The sequence below is a fragment of the Lampetra fluviatilis genome, chromosome 2, assembly GCF_964198595.1.
Source record: "Lampetra fluviatilis chromosome 2, kcLamFluv1.1, whole genome shotgun sequence".
Lineage (NCBI taxonomy): Eukaryota > Metazoa > Chordata > Hyperoartia > Petromyzontiformes > Petromyzontidae > Lampetra > Lampetra fluviatilis.
The window spans coordinates 4,656,873-4,671,546 of record NC_136276.1 but is presented as its reverse complement, the minus strand read 5'-3'; the positions used below and the strand labels follow the sequence as shown (position 1 = coordinate 4,671,546).

At 41.7% G+C, this 14,674-nt stretch overlaps 1 protein-coding gene across 1 annotated transcript in view; it reads right to left on the bottom strand.

Moving 5' to 3' along the window:
- LOC144940216 (voltage-gated delayed rectifier potassium channel KCNH8-like) overlaps positions 1-14,674 on the bottom strand; it is a 77,543-nt gene that overhangs the window by 26,454 nt on the left and 36,415 nt on the right. The window contains exons 4-6 of the mRNA XM_078866764.1: positions 11,622-11,764; positions 10,083-10,326; positions 965-1,122 (exon numbers count right to left, since the gene is read on the bottom strand). Coding sequence (XP_078722890.1) covers positions 965-1,122; positions 10,083-10,326; positions 11,622-11,764 — 545 coding nt within the window. The remainder of the gene's footprint in view (positions 1-964; positions 1,123-10,082; positions 10,327-11,621; positions 11,765-14,674) is intronic.

Here is a 14,674-nt window from a genome sequence, read left to right as displayed (position 1 = left end):
CTGTTTCACACATGTCCAGTTAGGGCAGGTTAAAACGTGACGACAACAACAACAACCAATGACAATATATATAACAAGAATAGGAAAGGTAAACAAATCTCTTCAAATAATATACGAATAAAACTAAACACTTTTTTTATCTTACCAGGTAAAGCCCACTGAGCTATTACAATTTTTCAGAATGTGACCTGACCAAAAATAATAGCCCAACAAAGTGGCTTTTCACATTTTTTGGGGTCAGATCTCGTAAAAAGAAAATCAATTGAAAACCAGTTCCTTATCACAGATCCTACAGTGAGTCTGTACACCTGGTTTCCCCCTGCCAGACCCGTCAGTGGGCTTTGCTGAAAAGGTTCCCAACAGAGCAAAGTCTCTGTTCTGTTCATATGTATGTATGTTGAACTTATTTTGCTCAAAGTACTATGGGTGTCCAGAAATGGTAAAGAAAAACCTACTCCTACTACATTGTTTGACAAACATCCTGGTAATTTTTTCAATCTGCAGTTTACGCCATTAAACAAGATCACGAATATTCTGATTGAGCTGATGGTAGAACCTTGAAGTAAACAGTAACCACAGACTCAGCAGGTTCAGTCAGCAGGTAGTAGTTGTAGATTTAATACAATTATAGGATAGTAGAATGCCTGAGGGCATATCCGTTATCTAAGCAATAACCCACAGGAACCCATTCCTAGGACATCCACAATATTCATTCATAAAAATGAATGGTCCTTTGAACGGAAACCACTCTGACTAGACATTTTTTAGTAGGTAATAATATTTAAAAGATACTTTGATTTTGCTGCATTGTGGCCTGCTAGCAACACCGTTTTTTGTCCTTCCCCACCCCCGCACCTCCGATTAGCACGATTGTGTGAAAGAAGTTCAACATACATACGTAGCATCAATACGGGGGACGGTTTAGCCAACATGAACAATAAATGACAATAAAATCCGTACGTACCACAGAGATATTAAATGCATAGAGGAGGTCAAAGGGCAGCGCAGCAATGAGGTCGATGAAGAACCAGGTGGTTACGTAGTGCACGCAGATGGAGCGCCCATCGTAAACTACTTGCCCCGACTTGCTCACATAAGTTGTGCGAAAGTTGAGCAAAATGTCTGTAGAGAGACAACATGAACAAAAAAAAGAACAGGCATAAATAAGTAGAGCAATCCTGGTGGGCCTTGATCTGAGTGAAAAAGGCAACGAATGACGGCAAAAAGGGGAGATTCTGTCATTCTCATCGTCAGCCGCTATCTACCCACCGCCGATCGAAGGCGTCCGTTGCTATCTCTCACAATGCCCCTCCAATGCGACCATCTGTCTAGCTGATGTAGGTTGAAAGCTCATTTCTTTAGCACTGCTTTTTTTGCGTGTAGCTTGTTGCTCTTCCCCAGCACCTCCGATTCGGACGCTTGGCCGGGTACGGTGTGAAAGAAGTTCAACACGCATTGCTCCCTCTCGGCTGTGGGTGTCCTCTTAGATGCGTTCACTGCTTTGGCTGCCACTCGCTCATTATTCTCGACCGCTGGTCAACATCCATCCTCGCAACGCGTCCTGCCCAAGCTCATTTGACTTTTCTTAAGAATGAATATGATGTGTAAATTTACGTCTCTGGCAATATTTAGCTTTTTCAATATTAAGTTCAGTTTTCCAAAAGCACTTCAAACTACTCTCGTCTGCTTATTTATTTAAAAAAGTATATATATATTCTGGTCTCCCTTCAATATTTTGGCCAAGATATTATGCACTCTTGTGTGTGTTTCCAGTTGCGTCCCTCCAAGAGAGATATTAATTTGTTTGGGGAACTTGATGTAACTACGTTTTCTTGTAATGCGTTTAAGTTCAGACTAACTTCGTGGCTTTTTTGTTCTTAATACATTCTTACGTCATTTCCCTGTAGAGCATTACCATTGGTTGTTATCATGGATGTCATGAGCAGCTCTGAGATGGTCAAAATATTTTCACCATTTACGTTCCACTCCTTTGTTTCTCCAATCCAATAATCATTACACATTTTCCATTGTCAATGTGAATGACTTCGGCTTCAGTGTGTCCCCATGATACTTTCTTCTTCATAAAACCTTGGTGTAATTATATGCGTTTCATTATTTTTTGGGAAATGAAAGCTAACTTATTCAGACTCTGAAACTATATTTTTATAGACCTGTTCATTAATATTCTTGGTTCTTTCGGTACTTTACCGAAAGAACCAAGAAGATGAATCCCTGCAGTCACGAAAGCTTTAAATCGAAATCTGTTCATTAATATTTTATTGTGTTTACAACATCGTTGTAGTCGTGTAAACTGTAGCTACTGTTAAGTTTCAAAATATGTTTCATGTTCTATAACAAAATAATAAATAATGCATCCGATGTTTTAGTAATGATCGCAGTTATATATCACTGTGATACATATATATATACATTTGCCGAAGGCAAAAGTAACGGTGCAATTTTGTTTTGTTTTAATGAGACGTAAAACAATGTAAAAAAGAAATGATGACTAATTTCACATGCCAGATATAAACTGTGGTAAGAATTGTGTGATCTTCGGTATCCAGCATATATTATGCAACATTCTGATATGTGAAGGCTAGGCATGACAACCACAAATAATAATTGATGAAATGTAACTCCGGCAGAGTTAACCTGCCAGCTCATTAAGAAGCACAAAACATGCAATGCATTTGGTACTTTCAGCATAATTAAAATGCATTACTTTTGTTAATGCTTGAACATTTTTGCGAATATAAAATTTTCGTCCATAAAATAATGGCTCATGTACACATTGCTGTAAAAGGTGTATGAGTGTAAACGCATAACAAGGTTTGGCTTGAAATTAATAGGAATACGTATTAAGCAAATTGTTATTTATAATTGTTATACAAGTTAGATAAATACAATTGAATTAAAGAAAAAATCCTACAAATACAAAAATGTGTGAAAATATATTAAATACAGTTTCAGCTTAAAAACACAAATATACATCACAGCTGTTCAATTAACCAATATGTGACGTTTAATTAAATGTGTTCGTGGATACATTATATTTTTTCTAAAATTTAGTTTAGCATCAAATTACATAAAGCTAGGTAGGTGGGTGGGACAAAGAGTAAATGCTGTATCAGATAAATAATCTGATTCTGCGGAGATACTGAGTTCTCATGCGAATGGCCATTGCTGGTGAACTTTGCTTCTCAGTCGTAGAAAGTTGATGGTCTCAGCTTGGCCAGCAATGACTGTAAAAAATAGAAACACCAATCTTGCTTATTGTTATATATATATAAATATCCGTGCCTTATGTTTACACATTTTTCGGTGTGATTGTCATGCAACAAACAATTATAGCATGGATAGGTGCCACGCTTGGGATTACACTTGGATAACAGAAAATGTACGCGCACAGGTAACAAACACAACTCAGAGAGATGATATGTTACTGTTAATAAAAGTAAGTGAAAAGTAAGCAACCTTGGGCAAAGGATGATGATCACGAGAAGGGATGGTGACCGATTAACAAGACTGCCGACAAAATCACAGCCAAGTATGAAAACCTGTCTGAGATGATGACTGCAGTGGAGGTGGAGTGATGCGATCAGCCAACTCGCAGGAGTGAGATGGATGTTGGCATTGGCGAACAGTGCAGTATGGTGATCATGTGGGGAGGCCTTCATACAGCAGTGGATTGATCCTGGCTGATGATGAATGAATCTCAGGTGTTGATTATCACCCTCTAGATGCTATTTTCTTATATGGGACGATACATTGACTACTGCGAGAGTTTTTCAACCTCAGTGGCAGGATACCGATGAGCAGAATTACAATTTTCATGTGTCTCTTGGCTGAAATGCCAAGGAACCAGCAACAAACAGCACTATTGAAGGTGTAATGGATGCGAGTTGAGCAAGGTTGTAAAAAACTTGGGATAAGAGACAATGATAAAAGACAATGATGAGAGACAATGATAAGAGACAATGAACACATTCCTGCGGAGGGGGCTGATAGGAACGTTGGGTTGGTCGGTCAATGGCCAGGGTCAACGGCGGCGTGGTGTATTCTGCAAATATGCCACTGTGAGGGCGGGCACAAGCCGGTGTGAGTAGGTTAAGCTTTGAATTTTATAAGGGCACCACGGGGTGACCAGCCCCTCCCCACCCAGCCCCACCCCTCCCACCCCCCACCCAGCCCCACCCTCCCCACCCAGCCCCTCCCCACCTCCCCTCCTCACCCAGCCCCTCCCTCCCCACCCAGCCCCTCCCTGCACGACGGACGGACAGACACAATAATCCCCTGTGGGCTGGTGGAACCAGTGGGTTCCTACCAGTATAAGAGACAATGATAAGAGACAATGGGAGGGAATTCCAAAGTGGAGCAGTAGGAAGACGCATGAAAATAAGCTTTGTGTGACCAGCTGTACGGTGGTTGAAGAAAGTGTGGATGAGACAAAATATGACTTGAAAAAGGAAAAGAAAACACTAAAACTGTTACTCTTTGGTTCTTTCGGTAAAGTCACGTGGAAAGAAAATAAATTACCACCTCTCTCTCTGCTCCCCCCCCCCTCTCTCTATTTAAGGCCTCAACACAGAGGCATTGGGTCTCTGTGTGTCTATGTTGTGTGTCTCTCTGTGTGTGTCTCTGTGTTGTCTCTCTCTCTGCTTGTGTGTCTGTCTGTGTCTCCGTGTCTGTGTTTTATGCTTGTGTTGCAATCGAAACGTCGTATTCTATTATTTAATTTATTTATTTTCTACGTGACTTTACCAAAAGAACCAAAGAGTAATTCCTGAGGTCACGAAAGCTTCAAATCAACTAAAACTGTTGTTTATTCAACATTAACCAATGCTAACATATAATATGGTGTGATAATGTGACAAATAAGTTTGGTTATCATTCAAAATTAAAAAGAATGTTGAATTTGAAGTACAACCTAGGAATCGTTTAATCATTCTGTAATTACCATGTTTCCCTCATTCGTAAATAATATGTTGTGAGTGATGCGCAAATGATGCAGAGTGTGTGATGCATTAATTCCACTTTCAAATTAATTATATTTAGCAGTTTATATATGCCACTGCCTGTTTTGGTGATGTGTGTTTAAGTGGGCTCCCAACGAAATACCCTTTGTGTGCAGAACAGGATTCCTCTAAAACTTGTTAAACAAAAATCATCAGACAGGTGGTAACAGTTGACTTTTTGGCAACCTCATTCTAAGGATTGAATATTTTTCCATTCACAAATGATATATGTAAACAGGTCAGATACACTCAGCCAAATATTATTCAGGCTTTGGCAAATTGCCTTTCAAATTACTTGATTTGTTTTTAACAGCAAGGGGTGTCCAATGTTTAAAATTATAATGGTTGCTCATTGTATTTATATAGGCAGATGATCACAATGCTATTCTTATTTGATATCAACACTGCACAGCTGTTCTACTTTGTTATATTATAGACAATTATAATGTGCAATCTAGATATGTAATGCATGGTAAGCGTGCTGTACTGGTCGTGCATGTATTTTTATTTGCTACGTAACTTTCTCTATGCAATCCCATTGCATCTGTTTCAGCCTTACACACATTATTTTATATACAGTAGGTATTTTTTTAGATGACTGTGTGGATATTTTATAAAGGTGCTTTATGAAAAATCACAATCAACTATTGTATAAGTTAAACTCATGCTGGCACTCTCATTGTAATGTTCAAGTTAACACTCACAATTAACAGCAAAACATCCATTTGTATATCCTGCCAATATTCAGCATTTAAATTGCATCATATTCCTTTTTCATAATTCTCACTGAACCCAATTTATTTAAGCCCAAAAACTAAGTTTTGGTTACTAATTAAAATGAGTTATAAGCATCATGATGAAATGATTAAATGTTATCACACGTGGTCCACCTTTGTTGAAATTAAGAGCCATTATAAATATTCATGCCTCTGATACAATGTTTGCCAATATGGCGGTACAAAATTTACGGTCCAAAATTTACGGTACAAAATTTACGCCAGAAATGCTGACGTTCACCACGGGCTGCGAATTCGCGATAGTTGCACAGCTTCCCCCCACCAGGAAGTCAACGAAAAACAAATGTGGTTTTCACAACTGCTACTTTAATGCCTTAAACAACTGCACGGACTCTGTGGGATGACTAAAGGGTTCACCGCGTGACAAGAATGTGACATTTCCTTGGGGTGCTTCGTAAGTTCCGGATTTAATTGCCAAGCTTATTACGTCCTGTTGCTTTGTTGTAGGCCAAACGATCGATTAACAGGAAGTGAGATGAGCCTTGAGCATGAGTAATAGAGTGTGCCTGGTGGGACATGCTTCCCTAGTGCTGGTCTTAATTAACACAGCTCTGCTCCACGCGTCTCCAGATCAAGATCCCCCATATCGCTGTGTTCCAAACAACACGTCAGCATCCTGCAACTTAAAATACAAACTTCCATAGCAAACCCTGTAAAATAACAACACTAAATATAACCGAATGGTTTACCATTGAAAAGTGTACACCAAATGGAATCAATGATCATATACTGTACTAAGAAATCAGTTAAGGGTGATCGATATACAATAAGCAATCAGGAACAACGTTTGCATTTATATATTTATATAGCATTTTATATATTACATGTGAAAATATATATATATATGATTAGATATTCAACTAAAAATAAAAAATGTTTGGTGAAGTATGGGTTTTCACGCTAATTTAAAAAAGATAATGGAAGATGGTCCAATATATTTGGGCATTCAAGCTCTGTGACACATTCAAATAGCCCAAGATTAACCATTCGACTTAGAGTTCCTCTGAAGGACCTTTAAAACATTACAATAATCAATACACTTCCAAAATTGGTTCCGTTAATGAGAACATTTCCACTGTCGCTCTTTCTTTGTTGTGCAGAAGGTGGCCAAGACTGAGCGCATATATGGGTTACCCTACCTCGATTATCTACAGTACCGTATAACAGAGCGTCCAAGCAATGCAGTTTGTTGTTTTATTTTTGTGCAGTCGCTATGCCACCAGTTATACCAGCTCAGCCACAGTGACGCTTTAGAGGCCATTAAACATTTGCTTGAAATGCAACTCCTGGACTCTGCTTTCAGTTTAATCTTAACAGTGGATGATCGGTGCTTTTTGTTAGCACGGCATCCAAACGATGCCACTTCAAATCAGGCATTCAGATTGGGTAGATATATTTAAGTCTGCTTTGAAAAACCATCTCTTTAAAATGGCCTTAACTCTTTAGTTTGGTGGGTTTTCCCCCCTGGTTCTGTTTTTGTTTCCTGCTTTTCGTGCATTATTATCATAACGGTGGAGGTATCCTCTAACAGCACACATTGTCGCATGCCTGGCAGTGCTCACTATCTATCATTTAAGAATGCAAAGGTTACCAGACCTTGGTTAATTGGCACCAATTAAGACATTGCATATAAATCAAAGTTAAATTAATCTATGAAGGCAGTAACTTCACTTGAAGATTATAAGGAAAAAGCGTGTCAATATACACCCTTGACATATAAAAAAAACGCTAGCTTAATTGCCCTGTTAATGCAAGGCTCTGCTAACATTGCTGCTGTGCCAACAAAGTGGGGGGTAAAAAAAACAACCTGAACAAATAACAAAAAACCTCGTAAACACAACCAGAACACGGGGCGTTGTGACAATGCACTGCCAATATAAACCAAGAGACCCCCTCCCCCCCACCCTAAAAGCTGAACAACGAGTGAGGTGAAAGTTCACGGTGCATTGGGTGAGCGCGAGTTGTATGCCCAGTATAATAATCGTTTTTTTACCCTTTTATCTGGCACAAAACTGACACATTTTTTACAAGGGATCATGTTTGCATTAACCACAATACCTGCGGTCAAAATGCAAACAAAAAAACAGCACTCTGATAATGTATGCATTGTCCTTGAAATTGATTGGTCCACATCACATGAATAGTGCTCATCTCTACGGCGATCCTCAAATCAGCGGTGGACATTCAAACGTCTCACAGCGAGGACCATTCCCTCAGTGAGACTAGTGCTGCTCACCTCCCCACAGATTGGTGCTCATTTACAATATGATCGGTTGAGTCGATCCCCTGCCTGACCCGAGATTTGAACCATCAACCTTTCTCACCATGAGTCAAGAACTCTGCTGAACGACCATTTGGCCAAATTGATGAACGCGAACAAGCGATTGTTGGACGAAGGCCTCTCTTCAATGGGGATGTGTTAGCCATACTTCACTGTACTGGTCAGTATGAGTTGGTGGAGGGGTGTGCAGCCATGGCCGGATCATTTGTTAGATATGGCTGGGAAGAGAATACACGGATCCAGATTCGTAGCAGAGTACACGAACCACTGTGCCATGATTCCCCCCACCAAGGGCAGAAACAATAACTATGAAACATGCCTCCTGTTATGATGCAGTGACATGTATTATATGAGGCCTTCATACAGCTGTGGATAGTTTAACACGTAAGCTTTTTGGTTAGATCGTTTAACTATATAAATGCGTCGTTAAATTGGCTGTGTCGGGTGGTGGCGGGTTTAACGGCACATTTGTATATTTACGCGATCTAACCTAAAAAAAAACCTGTATTATAACTGTGCATAGATCATGACTTATGATTATAATGAGAATGTTATTGCGTGTTTGCTTCTGCCTCTTTGGATAAAGTGAAGTGTCCTGGCTGACTATCACACACACATTAAATTTGGGTAGCTACATGTGTAATAAAGAACTCGGACGCTTCTTTCTCTCTCCGTGTCCTTTATTTGGGTTCTTATGCTTTTCCCTCACGGCACTCCCCTAGATACTCTTCGCTCTGCAGCCCCAGGCTGCTGTCGCTCACGTAGCCCACTTTCTCTCCTAGCAGACCCGCTGCTGACTCCTCGTGCAGACCCCAGCTGCACAACTCCTCCTCTGCAGACCCGCTGCTCTCTGCAGCCTCCTCGCTGCTCCTGCTGCTCCGGGGTCGGTCACCGTTGGCCGACGGTGCCGAAACTCGTGGTCCGTGTATGTGGCGATCTCGCCACTCTCTCTCTCATCCTCTGCCCTGCGTGGCCTCACTCTTTCCCAGTCTCCGATCCCTCCCCTTCTGCTTCCGGTTTCTCCCCTTATAGACCTGACCCCTCTCCCCCACGTGACGTAACTCCTCCCCCCATGACGTCACTTCCGGGAGGTCGTTTACGCCCGCATTACACATGTAGCAAAGAGCAAATATTGGCCCACTTCCTGCTCAAATCAGTGACTGAGCATTTGCTCACACTTTATGAACAAGAACCTAATTCGCATTAGATTAAAAGATAAATTGATGTGCAGTGGGTTGACACCAAAGTAAACCTTCTGTCGTTGTCTCACACCTGGTCATGAATAAACGACAAATGAATTTCAAAACGTGTTTTCAAAAGCCCACGCCACGAGAATTATTGATGTTGGCGCAACCAGTTTAATATTCAGAAAGCTCAGCAATGAATGAACAGTAAGGCCCAGTAGGCTATGAGTGACGGTTAATTATTTGACTCTGATGCGGCCGTGCCAGTCAGCAGCAACCATTATCATCATTTGGTGAAGTAAGTACCACTTTGTGGGACGTCAACAGTGACTGTGTTACGGACTAACGAGTCGACACAAAATAAATGTTAAATTACCCCCCCCATTGGTTCAAGAAAAGGAATGGAATGTGCCCAGCATGACTCTCACTTAAGAATGTAACCTTGATTAGAAACAATTCCTCATTACTGATTATGAGTTATTTCGCAATCTCTCCCTTAAGTTATCCTTGCATGGAGATGCTCTTTTGCTGCAGTTGCAATTGGCTGCCCCTGCATGATGTACGCTGTAGTGACTTAGGGTCTCGCGGGATATTGTGAATGCACATAAATGTGCCGGTGCGGCAAGGGAATGATTAGGAAACATCAAAACAGTCATAATTTCCACACAACCTTCGATATCATTTGACGAAATATAAATGCCATCATTTTGAAGGTGAAGGAGGCATTTCGGGTTCTGTGTGGGAGTGCGAAGGACAGAATGTGAAGAGCCCAGTGGCATCGTTTTGACCCAACATTACTCACCAATGATGAAGAGAATCTCCACGGAGATGTCAACGACGGCCGTGCTACGCGGGTCCGATATGTTCTCAACGGTTTCGGAGAAGCAAACGTTGTAGGGCACGGTCACAGCCACGTAGAATGTGGCGAGAAGGATAAGCAGGTCCCAGCCTGCCTTGAACGTGCCGTAGTGCAACAGGATGAAGCGAGACTTCTGGATGGCTGCCACCTTGTACTCGGGCAGTGAAGGCTTTTCGCCAAAAACGTTCTGGGTGGAGAAAAAAAGGAGAGTGAGTGCAGGGAGTCTCTGCACTGTTCAGCGCATGAAGGGATATCAAACAAAGAGAAGCAATTGTACCCAATGCATGTTGAACTTCTTTCGCACTGTACGTAGCCAACAGCTCTAATTGGAGGTGCGGGGGAAGGACGACAAACTAAACACAATAAGCAGTTCTAAATAAATGAGTATTCAATCTAGATTTAAAAGTGAATAGCTCCAGTGGCTTCCTAATATCAGAAAGAAGAGCGTTCCAGATGGCTGCAAAAGTGCATGTGAAAGCGCGTGATGCAGTGACCGTCTTTGCTCGATGGCTAGCCAAAAGCCGCTCCGAGGATGACCGGAGTTCACGTGATGATTTATGCTCCTTGATGAAATCAGCAGGATGCTGTGGTTCATTTGTGTCAAGCACTTTGTGTATAATGAGTGCGACCTCATAAATGTATTCGTTCGGCAACCGAAGGCATCTGCCGACGGTGGCAGCTCTTAAAATTCTCCTTGAATCACCAGAAAATAAATTAAACAAGTGACATTCGGAAGTGCTTTGGAAAATGATCATTTGTAGCCAATATTGAAGTGTGATGTGCATATATATATGGTATGTCAAAGATACGCAGTGTTTTTGGCTTCACTATACATTTTTGTGAGCACACCAGGTGTCCCAAATTAACTGGTGGCTGACGATACCAACAGGACGGTATGTACAGGTATGTTTGGAAATATTATAATATAAAACTATTAATTATTTAAAATAATTATAATATGAAGTTCATTGGAACTTTGACATGATTTAACTTAATGGGAATTGTTCTCTCCATTTTCGCTCGTGACACATTTGCCATGCTCGGGACATTGAAAATAAATATTGTAAACGTGTTCTTCTGTGTGCCTGAGCACCATGTGTCAGGAACTTGAATACTGCAATTGAATTGGCACATCACATTGCCAAGTCCACACAGTTTGTCTCTCCTGTTTCATTATCCATTTCCTCTACAGCACAACCTGCTGTGCCTTTAATGCCCTTACTTTTCTTGTAAATTGGATAAAGCACTTTTAGGTTCCGTTTTTAATTGTCAATAAGAAAAGGCAGTGGATACTCCGCAGCACAATGAAAATTAAAAAAAATACAAACACAAACATGGAAAACTCTAAATCCACATTACAAATACAATATTACATTGGAGTGAAACCATACACTGTGACACTCTGCCTGAATCAAAACATCTCCAGATGCGGTTCGTTTGATCTGCTCGCACAATGTTTCAGGTCTGGCTCTCGGCGCTTACATTATTGATCTTCAGCTTGTTTTTGTCCTGCTTCTGCAGGTGTCCAGAGAGGTGGTAGAGCACCGCTCGGCTGCGACGGCGATTCGGGTTGAAATTCGCCCCGAGGGCTCCACCGTCCCTCCTCTTGTGCGCCACAGGCTGGCCTGTAGGGCACGTACGGCCCCCCGCAAAGCACACCGTGAGCACCCACCACAGAGCCGTGCAGCACGTGGCGAGATGGTTATCTGCCTCGCCTGGTATACAGAAGTCGTGGGTTGGATAGCCAACCATGACGATGCCTGTATATTTTGAGTTTGCATGTTCACCCCGTGGATTTCTCTCCGGGTCCTCCGGTTTTCCCCCTCCACATTTAGAATCAACGTCACGGCGTTTGGAGTGTTTCGGCTGCTAGAAATTTCCACGCGAAAAGCCACTTCGTTGGGCTATCATTTGTGGCGAGGTCGCTTCTGCAAAAGATCTACACAGCTCAGCGGGCCTCACCTGGTAGAATAAAACCATCGTTTAGTGTAGAGCACTGCCTGTGACCAAATCACCTGCCACGACCCCGATCTTGTCAGACCTCAGAATCTAAGCAGGCTTGAGCCTGGTGGGTACCGCTTGGATGGGCGACTCACGCCGCGCATTGAAACAACAACCAAAAGAGGCGTCGCAGCCGTTATTGGCAGTGGATCGCGAGAGCAGCGAAATCCAACTTGTATTGCCTTTGACTTTATCGAGTGAGATAAGGCCAGTCGAGCTGAAGAGCTCCCTTTGAACGGCGACCTGTGTTGTTCCGTACCCAGATCTACCTTCACCAAACTGCCCTCGCCGGTCCCGTGAAATGTGGTCAAATGCCTGCGTGGGTGGCTCTCATCCAGCAGTGGATTGACAAACGGGGCTGTACGCGCGCGTGTTGAGCTCCACATCTGGCACTGTATTCCTTCAGTGCTAAGCCTGTGTTTGCAGCCGAAAGTCACTGTGAACAACTGGTCACCCAGATTAAACCGTGGAACAAATAATGACTCAACGCCCGATTTGCATATACAAAGGAGGCGTTTTAGCAATACGCTCCGCTGATCCTGATGCAATTATCTGGTGCAACCACTTCGCTGTAAAATTAGAGTTATTCCTCTAAATCAACATCAGCCATAGCAAGAAGAAGATTGGGAACTTAAGATATCCTATAATAATATTTCGTGGTAACAACACAAGCCATTCCAGCTTTTGTGTTAAGTAAATTTATTTCAAAACCTCAACTCAGTACAATTACAAGCTAATGTGCCTCTATAATTGTTAATTTCCACCATCACTTTGTGAATGTGAATTTTGCAGAGTTAATTTAAAAAAAAACAAGGCTGTCTTCATCATTCCGAGCACATGCGAAATGTGAAAGCCCCACCAATGTATCGCACACTGTCTTCAGCAAAATTACAAACTAGGGTCTGACCAAGTGGAAAACAACACTCACAGGTGCAGAGGATCTCCTCGGTATGAAATGTAGTTAGCCATGCGGTGCACGGTCACATATAACACATTCTTTCGAGCTCAATGAGCTGCACAACAGATTTGTTTAACACGGTGCAGATTGTAGGATTGTATTCTAAAGAATTAATCATCACCATTAATGGGTTGATTCAACAATATGCTGACGCAGTCGTCCACTTTGACCTCATGGAAAGACCACGTGGGCGAGGGCTCATGTCTCTGCCACACATCAGTAATGTATGTGGATCGGGAATTGGTTGCTTATATGTTGCATGGTCTGCAACCTCCCAGAACAGGTCATAACAACGTATAACGATGCAATGCCCCGATCCACAAATACGAAGGAGACATCACAGCAAGGCCGTAGCTATGGAGTCAACATTGGGAGGGACCAAATCGTTCAGGGGGTCTGGTGGTCCCCCCCCCCCCCAGAAAAAAAAAATCCAAATTTCAAAACTCATTTTCTGCCATTTCCTGCCTAAAATATTAAAAACTAACACATAGGATGGATTTTTTATTTACTTTTTACAATAATGTCAAATAGTGTATTGTATTACATTGCTGTTTTTTTTTATTTTTTACCTTTTTTTGTTTCATTGTATGCAATGGCAGAGATTAGGTATTAATAAAGTATAATCACAATCACATCATCATGAATCTATTTCATACCAATATATTGGGGGAGGGGGGGGGACATTTTGAGCATCTTAGAATATTGTGGGGAGAACGTGTCCCCCACAATATATATTATAATTACGGCCTTGCATCACAGCGATGCACTCCGCTGCTCCTGATGCAGTTATCTGGCTTGACCACCTGAATGTGAAATCGCAGTTGTTGCTCTGCATCTACAATCAGCCGTACGAAAGAAGAAGAAGGAGGCGAAGTAGTAATGTATGGGGGGCGAAGTGTGCGCCGAGAATGATGATGTGGTACGCAAGGCTCTTGTCCTCACGGGACAACTACAAACACGCTATAGGACCGCAGCGGTCAGCATGAGCTCGGTAACACTCAGCTTTACTCTCGGCGTTGTGGAGAAAAGAAAAGGTGCAACATTCTATTGAACAACATATCGGTAAAATGCAAAGGCGTCGTCCTGCAATTGCTCGCTCACAACCAGTGCTGGCAGGAAGCTATAGAGGATCCCCCGCTCCTCCGTCTTGTTTAAAATTGAGATATCCAATAGACTAAATATATACTCATTTGCTCAATTACACGGTAAGCTGCACTAGAAGATTACCTTAATTTAGATACTGGGTGACATTTTTCAACAGTGTCATGTGACAATGTATGATGTGTTAAATGTGTAATCACGAAGACGGCTGAAACACTTTATTGAAGATGTAGGCATGAGAAATTTGAATTCAAATGTTTGCTTGCATTATTTTTTTAAAACTATGTTGATTACTGTACAGTGATGCAAATGTTTGTGATTGTTGCCGAGAAGTGACAAATGTTAGAATGCTCGTGTTACAAATTAAATAAAGTGTACAAGTTAAATGCCCTTCTGTCAAAGCCAATGAAACATCACACAGACGCAATATTAAATATTCAAATCATCCGTCAGCAGTAACCTATTATCTCCTAGT